Genomic DNA, 14,331 nt, shown 5'->3' on the forward strand with positions numbered 1-14,331 from the left:
CTGCCATTTCTGACAGCTCCCGCCCAGACCACATTAATCAGGGATTGTGGGCGAGCTAGGGGATAGACGGCAGGCATGAATGGCTCCGGCCCAGGACAACTGAACCGAGGGAGAAGATCTGGACCCGAAGATAACTTAGACGTTCAAAAACTGTCGGGTTGTAATGATGTCGCTTTCATTCATACATAAACGCACCATTCCTTAGAGGTTCTTCTTGTTTCTGGGTAAACTGGTGCTTTCAAATGAACATCATTTAAAAAATGGTGGCTTTTGAAGAGGAATCTGTCCTCTCCCACTTTTGCAAATTACTCTCCAAGACAGAGATTTGCATCGGAATTTAAGTCATTAGATATTTAAGATTGGATTGAGCTTACATCTCTGTGCTTTAATTAGATATCTCTTCTTTATACATCCCCCCTGTTTAATCGTCAAATTAAGTTGTATTGAAGGTACGATCAGTGATCTGAAAGTTAACAAAAGATTAGCCCATAGCGCTTAAAGCCAGAACATAAATTGGAACTTACACTCACTTCCATTTGATTGACAGATATTTTAATAAAAGGACTAATACTCGACTAAACTACTAAATCTAAGGTATTAATTTCCTCCAAATATTGTTTTTGGCAGTAAGGTTCTGAGTAAAACAGCATGGTATCTGCAATTACTTTTAGATTAGAAATGCACAAAATGCTGATTTTAAAGAAAAATAAAAACTCCTAAACCTGCATTTGTTACTTAGTTTGACAGCTTTTTCATTCACACAGATACAGAACAATGTTAATATTCAGGGGTGTTTCTGGCCACCTAGCAAATGGAAGTCAAATATTCACACTCCTTTGCTTTCTACCAACTCCTGAGGGAAATTATCCGCCTCTTTAGCTGCTAAATGTAACATTATGCTCACCAGCTTGTAGCTCACATTGTCTGTTTGGTGCCGGGCACGGATCTTACAGCTTGAGCTTTCCTGTAAAAAGAAGTTGCCCGCTTCTGGAGTCGATGAGAGTGAATCTAAACAGTGAAATTGTCAACCATGAAAACCAAAACAATGACCTGAAATATATTATTACGCTGTTCACCATTATGCAAATGCAAAGGTTGGGTTTGTCACACAATTCACATTTTATTAGTCGTTTCATTCACTGTTTAAGGATTGAGGAATGCAGCTGTTAATGATATCTGTGATAACTCTATCCATTAAATCTGTACACAACACAGTACATTGCTTTTGCCCTCAGACAGCATCAGTCAGGGAACAGATCCATCTCTAAGTTGCTTTCACACACAAACACTTGTGCCAGACTGTTTACACTTGTAAGATTATGTGCATAATGAGGCTGCATTGTTTCAGCAAAGTGCTACTTTAATTCTCTGAAGCTGAACAAACTGTCCCGGGCACATTTGGGTAGGGGGGGGGGGGGGGGATATCAAAGTCACTTTATTGAGATGAAAGAACTGGCCCAAACAGCAATCTGAGACATTAGTCATTCCTTCTTCTGGGTGACAGAAACATGCTCTCAATTTACGAGTCAGGTGCTTCCAGTGATTTCTGCCAGCCTTGTTCCTCCACATCATAAATTCCTCTTTATGCTCACTCATCCCACAGGCAGACCCCTATTCTTTGGCCTGCCTTGTCAGAAAATACACTCCATGTTGGCATATTGGATGTCGTCCAGGCTGCCATTAGCAGTTACTGAGTTGCGTATACCATAGCGTACACTGTGTCAGAGCACCGAATTTAAATAGACAGCAGTGATTGCGCCCCTAGGTGCACATTTGTGCTTTTTTACAGGTTTTCCATCGGCACTTTAATTCCTTCTTTGGATGGTGTTGACTCTGCAGAGCTCCCACTTTCACTGTGTTCATTCCCTCTAAATGCTTCACGTGGAGCCAGTGGCTCCCAATTTATGTAATGAAGGTTTAATAGCCAATTGGAACATCCAATATCATTAACAGCCAGTTTTAGTCTCTTCCAGAATCTTTTTTTTTTTTTTTGATAACCGGAGGTGCAAACGTTGGATAGGTGAAATGTGTTATTAGCTCCTGCTGTTTAGTCTACATTGTGTCTCCTCTGGAGCAGGAAACACAATTTATCACCTCTTACATTGTTCCTTTTTTAGATGAACATCAATGTTGCCTCTTTGTATATCTATTTTTTTATTTTGAAACTATTTTGACCCTGTTTATCTCTCATAATTCCGCACTTTTTATTAATGATAACTCCAATGTGTGTGTATTTTTGGATATTGCAGGGGGCGCTGTGGCTCTGACATCTCGTACTTAAGTCTGCTTGTTATTTTAGTGACGAAGGAGTTAAGATTATTATACTCAACTTGTTATTGGTCATGAAAAACAACACGCTAAATGTCCAAAATGGAAGTGCAGGACGTAGAAAACAGAAGCACACATATAAGTTTATTTTTAAAGGAGCAGTGCAATAAGAATGATCTTCTGTGTCTGTAAAGTTGTGTCGTCTGCAGGTTGTATTTACTACCACATTTACTTGCTTGTGTTTGACTTTATTGGAGCCCTCCGTTGATGTCATTTGCTGTGGTTTAAGAACTGCTAACACAACACACAAAATAGAAATACTTTTATACCTTTTTTTTCCTCCCGTGACATGATGAAGATTATTTTTGACAGCTGCAATAACATGGAAATATAGATGGACCTAATTCAGCTGTTTACCACATTTGGTTCATGCATGAACATGGACGAGATTCCAACGACAATATCAGAGAGGTATACTCACTCTAACAATCACACTGCAGAAAACAACACCACTCAAAATATGTTTGCTTTTTGCATTATGCACTCTAATGCATACTGACAGATTCTTCTTATTTGCATTGACATTTACGTGTTTGCAATGATTACCAGAGACTGATTGGAAAAGACAGAAAGCATGATTGAGACGGAAATGCACTATAAACATAAACAACTAAATTAGCAGGAGAAAACATTAATACAAATGTTTTCTGGTCTTTTTGTGGAACCCACAATATTTACATAAATACAATCAGCATATTTTTATGGTTGGTTTGAGAATTTCCTTTCAATGTAAGCAGCTATGCATTTAATAAGAGTATTGCAAGCCTATAAATGCTTCCCTAAATGCTCTCAAAATGACCTCGGGGTAGGTCTGTTCATTGGAGCAATATCAGTCTTGCATCAAGGATGTGTTAGCTGTAATAATACCTGTCAACGTCTCAAGTTTGAAGTGTCTTGACTTCATTTGCATTCAAATAATCTGACATAGCCCAAGACCCGGCAGCCTGTCCCAGCGTCTTTTTTTTTTCTTTTTTTTTTTGTCCTTGTCTGGTCTTGTGCTCACCCGGTGGGGAGGTAGGGGGTGTCACTGTGGTAGTTGTAATCTGGACACACCTTCTGCACCAGCTTGTAGTCGGTGCTGTAGAAGGTGATGAAGATGCAGATGACTTTGAAGGGCTTGGAGCACAGCCAGGACACGTGGCTCTGGGTCTGCTCCTGTGGGCAGCTCTGCGAGGGGTCGTGGGCACACAGCGAGTTCCTGGTGCCCTTCTCCACCTTCTCGTACTCCACCCTGCAGTTGAACAGCTTGTTGTCCTTGGTCTCTAGAGCCGTCTGCTGCTGCTGCTGCTGTTGCTGGTGGTGATGGTGGTGGTGGAACTGCTGGTGGACCTGGAACTCCACAGCTTTGGTTGGCGGAACGAGTCCAACGGAAACGTTGCCCTGACCAGTGGAGTTGTGGCGGAAGTAGACGCTGAATGTCCCATTTCCGTGATCCACGATTTTACCAGTAATGAGAAGGTTGAGCTTCACCGTCTTGATGTTGGAGTGGAAGTCTCCCCAACCGAACATCTTCTTGAACTTGCCGGTTTTGACGATGGGCCTCCGCTTTGTCCTGGATCGAGCGTCGCGGGGGTGAGAAGTGTTATAAAGCCAATTCCACTGCTCCTGCTTAGAGAACGAGTCCGCCTCGTCATAGTTCAGATCCAGAGAGGTGAAGTTCTCTTTGCCATAGAAGCCCTGGGACAGCAGACGGCTGATAGAGACTGCCTTGCTACCTTCAGTCCAGTAGGTCTTCACTTTGGATTTTGAGCTTTCTCTCAAGGCCGAATTTCCTGAACTTGGTGAATCAGCACTGGTCACCTGGAAGAACAAAACAAAATCACCATTACTGAAAAATGTCAACTGATACTGCATGACTATCCGACTATTTTATTTCCCTAAATTTGGTAAAAATGAATAAAAGAACATAAAATTCCGACAGATACGATGGGGCCTTCGTCAAAAGAATTTTCTTTGATCAAACAAAGTCTCTTTTTAAATGAAGTGTACAGTCTTGGTGAATGTAAACAGTATCCTTTTCTGAATTGTGTCAATTTCACCAAATAAGTGCCAATGCCTGAAACAACACAGTTTTCATTTACCGAGCCAGAAAATGTATCGTTTAATCTATATTGACATTGGGTGGTGGACAGTGGTGGACGTAACGTGATTGACTATCATGTGATAGTTCGAGATGCATTCTGTCGCATTCCACCAAATGATGTTTTTTGTTTATTTACAGGAACCACAATCTTTCCTTAACCTTGAGTTATCATGTTTTTTTTGCAGATTTGCCAAATGTTGACGCTCTGTCTGGCATTAGCCTTGTGTAGACACGGTTTGCTTCGTGTTAAATATCTGTTGATATGTTTGCGGGAAGTCCTGCCAACTAACAAACAGCACCACAATCAATCTTGCAGCAGTAAGAAAACACCAACAAGCTTTATCCATCACAAGCCAAAATCACCTCTAATACTGTAACCATGTCTTACAGTTGGAAACCGTCTTGTGCTGGTTCGTCTTAATCAAGATTAAGGGTATGCCTGCCATACATCGAGATGAATGAAGCGCTGCTTGGGAGCAGACATGATGCAACAGCAGACTATTACCTGCTGAATGTGGCCTGAATGGATGATGGATGATTCATTCTGTGTCTCTCCTCTAACAATCACACAGATGAGAGAGCTAAGATTCCCCGCTCACCCCACTGAGGCTTGTGACATTGATGTCCAAACCCCAGCCGAGGAACGTGACAGCAGATCTATCTGGTCGAAGCGTTTACATTTCGTAGCCCGCCCTGCGATCAATACTCTGAAAATAAGGTCCTCTCTTATCCAGAAAGTTCACTGAATGACATTGTTGTACTGTAGATATCGTGCGGGAGGTGTGATCTTTCTCTAAAGTACAACTTCTTTTTATGCACTAGGCTTCAGAGTAAAGGAGTTTATAAAGATGGCCTCCAGTTGTTTTTGAAGAGTCCTTGAAGATGAATGACCTGATGTGAAAGAACCGTTAGTGGCATTGTGGAAACTTTGGATTAGAATCTGTAACAGCTCTCAAACTCTCTGAAAAGAACGACATAACCTGAACTTATTTTAATAGGCCGCATGATACATGGAGTCTAACTGAAGCCTTTCAAACGTTTGGAGATCAAATCTTTGCAGTGGGTAGGTTTTATAGGAGAAAAAAAGAAAGCTGCAGGACCTTCAGTGCAGAGTGATTGTCATGACGAGGAGAAGAGAAATATGATTTTCAGCAGTTTCCTTGCTCAGCGGGGCAGTTAAACTGTATTAATGAACACCTCCTTTTGTCTTCCATTGCTGGAAACAAAAGTCTGTCACGTTGGCCTCACTAGTGATGTATTGTAAAAAGATAAAGTGAGGCTGAGGATGAGGGAGGCTTCCTGTTCAGGATTTATTGGCACCATTATAGTCAAACATAAAGCTCCTTAGGATGTAAAAGCTTACTGAAACAGTATCTTATGGATTATCAGTGAAGCAGCTATAAAGTCCATTATTACATTGAATATTATATAGTCTTTTTTTCTAGGGTTTAATAATATTTCAGGTTGTTTGTTTATGTGGATTTGTGATGGTTCAAGTAATTGCATTTTTATAGGTTAACACAGCAGCTGATAATAGTTACATAAACATGGCCCCAGATCTTTATACACGTTGTGTGTTACAAGGTCAACAATGATGCTATGGAAACGCTAGTGACCTTCATTCGAAATACATGTCCAGGTTTTGGTTGGATGGATTTCTAACACTTGATCCAATGTGAGTTGAAACATGAATTCAGTTTAACATGCTTCTAATAATCACCTAAATAATCTTTGACCCATAATCCAGACTCTAATCCCCATTTATTTTTAATGGATATTTCTATTCTGAGATGTGAAAAGGCTGTGGTCTCTAATGATCAAATGAAATATAATTTTCTTCTTGCCGTAATTACTGATGCTTCTCAGTAACTGGGTTTCAGTCTCAATGGAGTCTCGAAACCAGATCAAGGGATATTAGGAAACTGCTTTGAGCTAGTTTAAGTGACTGTCAGGCTAATTAGTGACAGCGGGTGTGTGTGTGTGTGTGTGTGTGTGTGTGTGTGTGTGTGTGTGTGTGTGTGTGTGTGTGTGTGTGTGTGTGTGTGTGTGTGTGTGTGTGTGTGGATAAAACCTTTCAAGGTGTAAAATGTAAAGAACACTTCCTAAACAATTCAAATCCGAGTAGGATTAGACAAAGTTTGATCATCTTGTCACCAGGAAATTAGATTGCCTGCAACAGTGTGTTTTGCACAGCCGCATCAGTTTCTGCGACTTCATGTTATGAATAATTTGTAAAAGGAGATGTCACTGGAGTTTTTTTTTTCGGAAGGGATTTCTTCACTATTTTCTTCCAAGATTATCTGAAGTGCGTTCCCAGTCACCATCAGACCGATGTCTTGTTGTTGTGATGAACTCGCTCTGTTGTTGCCAGCGTTATGTATGGTCCCCAAACTGTGACATGCAATTAGCTTTCATCTAAAGCACCTGACAGTCTCTGGATTAGAGCACTCAGAGGCACATTCACAGAGACCCCACTTCACGGATTAGAGCCCAACCTGTAATCCAGCCCGGGGAGATTAGGCAGATCAGAGGCAGTCCTGACTAAAGCAACGTTTATATCCAGAACCCCCCGACTGACTGCACCAACACTCGGAGGGCCAAGATTTACCTCTCGCTGGCTTCAAAAACATGCAAGCCAGGCACAAAGAGACAGAGAAAGACTCTGTGTGTGTGTGTGTGTGTGTGTGTGTGTGTGTGTGTGTGTGTGTGTGTGTGTGTGTGAGTGCCTGAAAGAGATACTGCAGAGAGAAAAGAGGGAAAGTACTGTAGGATAAAGGACGAGAAAAAAACAAACATGGCAGCGTAAAGGTCAACAGTCACGCTTTGATAACACCGGATTTAACAGATATTGGTTTGCCAATATTAGGGCTTTATTAAATATCAAGCTATGTCTTCCACCGCTAGAAGTGAGATGTATTTCACACTCTATTGGCTTGATTTAGCTATGATGTATTTTATTATTGTATTTGTGATTTCAGTGGTTACCGTTAGAGCAATACTTCCCATCCCCTTGGTTCTTCCCTTTATTATGATGCAGCACCTCTGTAGAAGGGTGTGTTTGTTTATAAATGTGAGCAGCTTAATTTAAGAATGATTTTCCAATCTACATCTCAGATAGGTTCCTTTGAATATTTCTTTGTGACCAAAAACAGAGCAAACTTTCCAGTATTTCACAGGTAAAAAAACCTAAAATTTGAGAGAAATCTGATTTAAATTTATAGACCAACACAAAACTTTCTTTTTATTTTCAATTCATTAATGTCTTTATGACCCTTTAGATTAATCTTGTGACCCAGTGGTTTTTAATGTTTCAGGCTCACTCTAAATCATGTGTACTTTTCTTTGTGGAGTAAAATGTACACAAAATATCTGCATACTGTATTTAATATAACAGTGTGATATTTTGATCTGAATGAGATGTTTGTCAAGCATTAATATAGCTTAAACAACAAATCTACAAGTAAAACATTTGAAAGTATCTTACATTTTACTGGGATTTGGACTGTGGTTTGGGCAAAATGAATTTAAAAGACTTCATTGGGAGCTTTACAAAACTAAAACGACCATTTTCTGGTGTTTTTTTGATCAAATGCAGATAAATCAATAATGAAAGACTCAAGTTGAAGCCTTAAACAGAGATAAACACAGCCATCACTCATGTGGTTGTGATCTGCATACTTAATGCAACCAATCCACTCTGAGAGGACCAATCAGATTGTCTGATACGCCACTACAAGTTGTTCCAAACAAATGCACTTGGTACTTCTGTTTGAGTTAAATTTAGTAAAGATGCAATGCCCCGTTTTATGAAGGAAATTTGAGATTTTAATAACTTTGTATTTTCCATACAATATTGTTAAAAAGTGTTAAGTAGAACCGAATGGGCTTTAGGGCAGTGTGCTGAGTAAGGGTTTCAAGATGGACTAACCCTTACTGGTTTTTGTCTTATGGTTGACAATAGGAAAATATAGAAAACTGCTAAAAAACGTTTCCACCATTAGTGCAGTTTTTAAGATACCAGTAGTTGTGGTCAGATAGTCTTCATATTTTCATATTCACGGTCAACTTTTATATTTTTTACTCTTTTAGCTCTGTTTTATCTTCTATTTTGAGATGGTTGTCTTGTATAATTGTTTATTTTCTACTCTTTTTTTAAATTTCTAATAATGTGCAATACTTTGTTTTACATTCTGCTGCAACAAAAACATTTCCCAATTTGGGATTAATAAAGTGTATCTTATCTTATTATCTTAATCAGCTAAAAGCAATGGAACATTTTTCTTCTCAATTTTGAACATTTTTGTTTATTTTCAGGAGAGATTTTCTGTATTTTGATTGGCAGGGTCGAGTTGGGAAACATGGTGTCTTTAAAAAAAAAAATGTTTTAGTGTCACGCTTTTACAAACAAAGTATGTTGTTTTTAAATGTTAACTTTAATTGTTTCACATTAACGTATATTTGTAATACTTAATGTTATGGAGAAATGGGTCTGCTAGATTTTTGAAACTTATCTTTCAGGGGCACATATCATAAAATATATCAGTTATCCTCCGCTATAAAGGTGAACCCCAGAAATAACCTTCCTCACAGCTATACACACACACACACACACACACACACACACACACACACACACACACACACACACACACACACACACACACACACACACACACACACACACACACACACACGGGACTCTGGGAACTGTGGGACAAATCAAAGCAGCAGATGTTGAGATCTCCAAAGTTATTTTTCTCTCTAGTATCTCCTATATTTCCCAGAATTACAACAGAAACATCTTTGGACCCCAGCTGGTTGTGTCTCTGTGGATTGCCCCTTTTACTCAAACAAATTACACTCACTTACAGAAAGTCCTATCGTTCAAATGCAGCAGTGCAACAAAAAAAAAATCAATTTGCAATACGTATTAAATAAAGTGTTTGCATTCACTGATATTCAAACATATCTCCCAATCATTTTTTAGAGACTTTCATTTTCTTGGCTCAGAGTTATTCCTACTTTTCGGCCTGCAGTTTCTCATGCTGGATTCTCCCAGCCCCCCAAAACCCCATTTACAGTAACTGTCTGTTAATATTACTTCCAGGTTGGGTGTATGAGGCAGAATCCCTCAACAAGATAACACAAACAGCATGGGTATGCAGAAGTCCTTTAGGAAACGACTCTCGAGATTGCCAGATGCAGCATGTAGGCAGGGTGTTGGACAAACCTAAATGCTATCTACTCTTGGCGAGGCTGTGATAAGGCGCAGGCGTCCGCTCTTTGAAACAGGAAGATAAACAACCCCGGCTTCCCTCGGGAGCTCGGAGGATTTTCTATGGGCTGGACCCCGGAGCGGCCAACAAATTCCACCTTTAATAGAACCGTCGGAGGAGCCAGATGACTCGGCGGTGGGCTGTACACAAAACCTTGCGAGAAAGAATGAAAGTGTGTGTCAGTTTTCATTTACCTGAATGCTCCGGCTGCTGTGTGGGGAGGATTTGTGAGTGCGACAGTTCTAGTTTAAACAGAGCACTAGGCTGATAGCAGATATGGGCTGCCACTTTGCAATCTTGATTGGATGGTGTGGGTTGAGCTTCAACATACAGACATTAATAGAGTTGTTGTTCTTTAATGTGCATTAGTACCACATTGCAGAAGTTTTCAGATGTATTTACTTCTTTAAATGTATGCTATTAAAGTGATGCTCTAATCCAGAGAGTCTTAAAGTCTATGCAGGGTTGGAATTTGGCTCTAGGACATGAGGCTTTTGTGGGATCAAACCTGTGACCTTTCAGGGACCAGATACTCACTCTGACGTCTCGCTCCACCCCCCAGTAAAAGCATATTTTAATATAATTTATGACCTTCAGCTTGCATGAATCACAAGGACCTCGACCACAAGAAGCGAACGTATTGGTCTGTGAAATATCAGCTCTGAGTCTATTTGAAAAAATGTTCCTCTGTAGAGGAAGGCAGCGGTTTAAGAGACGTTGATGTGTTGATGCAGAGTATTTTCCAACTGCGGACTCAGGATATGATTGTCGTCATAGTCATTTACAGGGAATTTAACTTGTCTCGCCTTGTGAGGTCCCCCCGTAGTTGAGCTGATAGATCAACTAAGGGCATTTAACTCCTCTAAGAGTTTAGATCTATACTCTCCTAGTGATATCAAAGTGTTACCTGAGGGGGGTCAGAGATGATGACAAATCACAAAGTGTTTCAAGACATCACAGGCAGCTGTGGAGGGAGCCGAGTCCCATCTCTGCAGCACCGCTTTGAGCGGCCGGGGCACAATTATTACCATGACTTCTGAGGAGGATAAATACTATACGCGGACAGACTGCAGGATATTAGAGCAGGGGCAGTTTGAAGACGAAGAGGGAGGAGGAGGAGGTAGGGGGGAGAGAGAGAGAGAGAGAGAAAAAAAGTAGCCACCAGTTTTCAACTTACCCAGAGGAAAAATGCATAATCATATTATTTCACACACGACTTGGTTCAAAGGCGGCCAAAATAAGTTTGTGAGGTTCCCATGGGTCTGTCAATCTGTTGAAGGAGCTGCAGGCAAAAGCTTAGGATGCACCGAGTACGAAACAATTATGATCATCCCATTAAAGCATAGCGAAGCAATTTGGCAGCTCCGTCTGGGAAAAAAAACACTCCCATCAAGTGATGCTATGAGATCAACTCGCACTGCCATGATGCTTTGGTACATATAGCTCACACACTTGATGAGTGATGTTTGTCTTTATGTTGAGACAATAAGGGAATCCATGTAAGTTAATGTTATTGCTTCTGAAATCGAACATTCCTTGTTGTTCTTTCAAAGCAGGAAGCCTCCGTAAAGTAAAAAAAAATAGAAAAGAAAGAGGGGAGGAGGAAATGATTAGTGCGCTTAGTCAGCTGTGAAATTGAGTTTATGGTTTTCAAGACGGTGAATTCAATTCGATAATGGGTATTAAGTTGTAGAGAATAATTAATAGTAATTGACTTCTTTCCATCACTATGCAAATTAAACACAGATAACACCACGGGAGCTTTTTAAGGCCAGTCAAGTTTGTGGGGATTAAGTTTATGGAATTTTTGTTGGAGAGAGGAGTGGCTCCTGTTCTGCTTTGATTGCTTTGTTGACAGATTTATCAGCGGGTGAGGGGTTACTGTCTTTCTGAGGATTAAAGGAATTGGGTTGTCACAAACTGTCAAGGCACTGAGTTAGGAGCATTCTGGTGTGTTTGTCATAATGGGCTCAGGGTGTTCTCCACCGCACTGTCAAATATATTCTTATTGAAGTGTGTCTGTAAATGGCAGAGAGGAGGGGAGATGCAAAGGAGGGATGAATGGATAGTGCTGAGAAGGAGAAGCATCCAGCGGGATTGCACGCCGGTGGATTTATCAAGATGCAGATTTGGATTTGGGAAGCTTGTGTTCACGTTTGTTAATTCATGGAGATATTAATGAGTCAGTGCAGGGAGCAGTGACAGGTTTGTGGACGTACGGTATGTCATTACAAGGGTCAAACTACTCAGAAACATGCCTTTTAATATACTATATCATAAGTCAAATTTGTCCGAAATCAACCAAACAATAATTTGCTGTATATTTTCTAGACTTTTATACAAACTCACTGCAACAGACGTCTAGCACAAATAAAATCATGCTTGTTTTTACACTGAGGTTGCACAAACTGAAACTCACTTATCACAATTTCTGTTTGTGCACATTCATCGATATTTCTTCTCCCAGATAGGTGCAGTCATAAATCACAGACACTGTAGAGATATGAACTGATAAGGTGTGATGAAAAGAGATATTTAACTCACCAGCGAGACGACTGACAGCAGCAGAGCAGCAGCCCACAGACATGGGGTCTTCATGCCTCTTTGTGGAGCATCCCCCCTCATGTCAAACTGTCCTTGATCTTCTCAGCAGCAGCAAAAATGTCCCTTTGACTGAGCTGCACAACTTGTAGGGAAAATACAGAGTGGGGAAGGCGGTCCTGAGGCGGGGGAGCAGTGATGGATCTTCTCAGGCTCATTCAGCGGGGTCAGATGTCTGCCGTTAAAACGCTTCAAGTGTCTGCTGAGGTGATTTTTGATGCACGGCTGGGAGGTGCTGTGGCGAGAGCCGGGGTGTTTGTACATCTGAGTGTCAGTGAGGAGGGATGTTTTATATAGTGCGCTTTGAGCTTCAGAGAGAGAGAGAGGAGAGAGAGAGAGAGAGGGTTTGGGGGGGGAATGGAGGGACAAACAGAGTGAGTGAGGGGGGGAGGGAGAGAGGATAAAGGGGGGGAGCAGAGAAGGAGGTTCACATTATAGACTTTTGATAAACAACTTTTCTTTAAACAACGTCAGGGGCTGACATCTAGTGGCTGCCAGCTGCTGTGGCTCTTCCCCTCTCACACCAGATGCTGTAAACATCTTGAGACACATGAAGCTGCCATGTTGAAATCAGGTTCAGGCGGCAGCAAACAGTCACAGCCCTGATAAACAGCTTGAAAAAAGGGACCCCAAAACAGTAGAGGATATAGTCTTAACCTTATTAACAACCTGAGAGCTTCTTCTTTCATTGTTCTAATCAACTGTGAGTGAGTGACTTATTAAGGTAAGATCATTGTCATGTCGAATAACAAAGCTAAAGATTCTACTTTTACCAAAACAAATAGATTTATCAGGTTAAATGGTAAAAAAAAAAAAGAGCTTTTTTTGTGATAAGAGCTATTTTTATACCTGTCAGACAAACATCTTTATTAAAGAGGACTTTTAACTGTTTATTATAAGTTAGTGATCGTTCAAAAGAGAATTACAAAATCCCCCAAAATGAAGCAGCCTATGATGACCTCTTGTCTTTTAAGGTCAAGCTTTAAAAAGACTGGATCCCACACTTCAAATAATGCATCTTTTGTTATCCCCTCCCTGCCTGGTGAACACCCACATTGTTATAACTCCACGCCTTCAGTTTGTTAGGTAGACTTTCTGGTTAAATGTTTAGTCTTCAAGACTGAAACACTTCCCTGATGCAATTTGAGTACTCGTCCTGACTTGACACAGCTCCTCATGAGCCAGAGAACACAAAATGTTTTCCAATGATGAAAAGTAAAAGGAAACACACAAATAACCCCCGAGTTTGTTTCATAAAATAGGAAAGAAAAAGGCTGTCTGCACATTAAAATGTGTCTCAGTATATTTAATGTTAGCTGATGCAACGTGCCAAGCAGGTTTGCAAAAGTCCTTCCAGGTTGGAAATTCTTACTAATAAAGACATAGTAGCTTGTAAATCTCAATGTACGGTCATATCTGTTCATTTTGATATCTAATCTCTAACATATGCATATTTCCTCACACTAATTCAGTGGCTTTAAAATAACAAAACATCTTAATTAAAACTCTGAATATCCCTGAAATTATTGTTCAAGTAGATATACATAAGTAAGCGACTAAAAAAGCTAGATAATTGAGAACGAAAACCATTCTTTTGAACCTTTTGAATCAAAATCCCAAAACTCAATGTGAGTTTGAGTAATGAGTTTGAGGTTAAAAAAACCCTGATACCTGTAGACAGGACATTATTAAGATATTTTCAACTTTATTTACTCATTTAACTTTTTTTTGTGACTTAATTCATGATTTATCCATTTTCAAGGATTGGTGAAGTGATAGTCTTTATTTTTCTTATTGTCAACAAATCTGATTAACAGGGTGTTTTAATTTGAAATGTCCCATTCATACAAGTTGGATGGGATTCTTAAATAATGTTAAATAATAAAATAGGATTGCTTGTTAATTGTATTTGTTTAAAGTGATAACTATTGGCCACTTTTTCTAATCATAGGAATAAACAAATATTAATATCAGCCTCAAAACTCCAGTGTCTGTCACATATTGGTATCTTTTTATGGGATTTGTTGACCTAAAGAAAACATG

General features: G+C 40.0%; 1 protein-coding gene across 1 annotated transcript; it reads right to left on the reverse strand.

Annotated features, from left to right (window-relative positions):
- Positions 1-640: 640 nt before the first annotated feature.
- Positions 641-12,525, reverse strand: LOC134862010 (neurexophilin-1). Its single transcript, XM_063879660.1, has 2 exons — positions 12,232-12,525; positions 641-4,128 (listed from the first exon to the last, which is right to left on the reverse strand). The coding sequence occupies exons 1-2, from the start codon at positions 12,310-12,312 to the stop codon at positions 3,328-3,330; spliced, it is 882 nt and encodes a 293-aa protein (XP_063735730.1). The 5' UTR covers positions 12,313-12,525; the 3' UTR covers positions 641-3,327.
- Between the last annotated feature and the right edge of the window lie 1,806 nt (positions 12,526-14,331).

This window comes from Eleginops maclovinus, chromosome 3 (genome assembly GCF_036324505.1).
Source record: "Eleginops maclovinus isolate JMC-PN-2008 ecotype Puerto Natales chromosome 3, JC_Emac_rtc_rv5, whole genome shotgun sequence".
In the NCBI taxonomy this organism is placed as follows: domain Eukaryota; kingdom Metazoa; phylum Chordata; class Actinopteri; order Perciformes; family Eleginopidae; genus Eleginops; species Eleginops maclovinus.

Coding starts and splice junctions, on each gene's coding strand:
- LOC134862010 (XM_063879660.1), bottom strand. CDS start 12,312: ATGAGGGGGGATGCTCCACAAAGAGGCATGAAGACCCCATGTCTGTGG. Junction 4,129..12,231: donor TGCTGTCAGTCGTCTCGCTG/GTGAGTTAAATA, acceptor TTGTTCTTCCAG/GTGACCAGTGCTGATTCACC.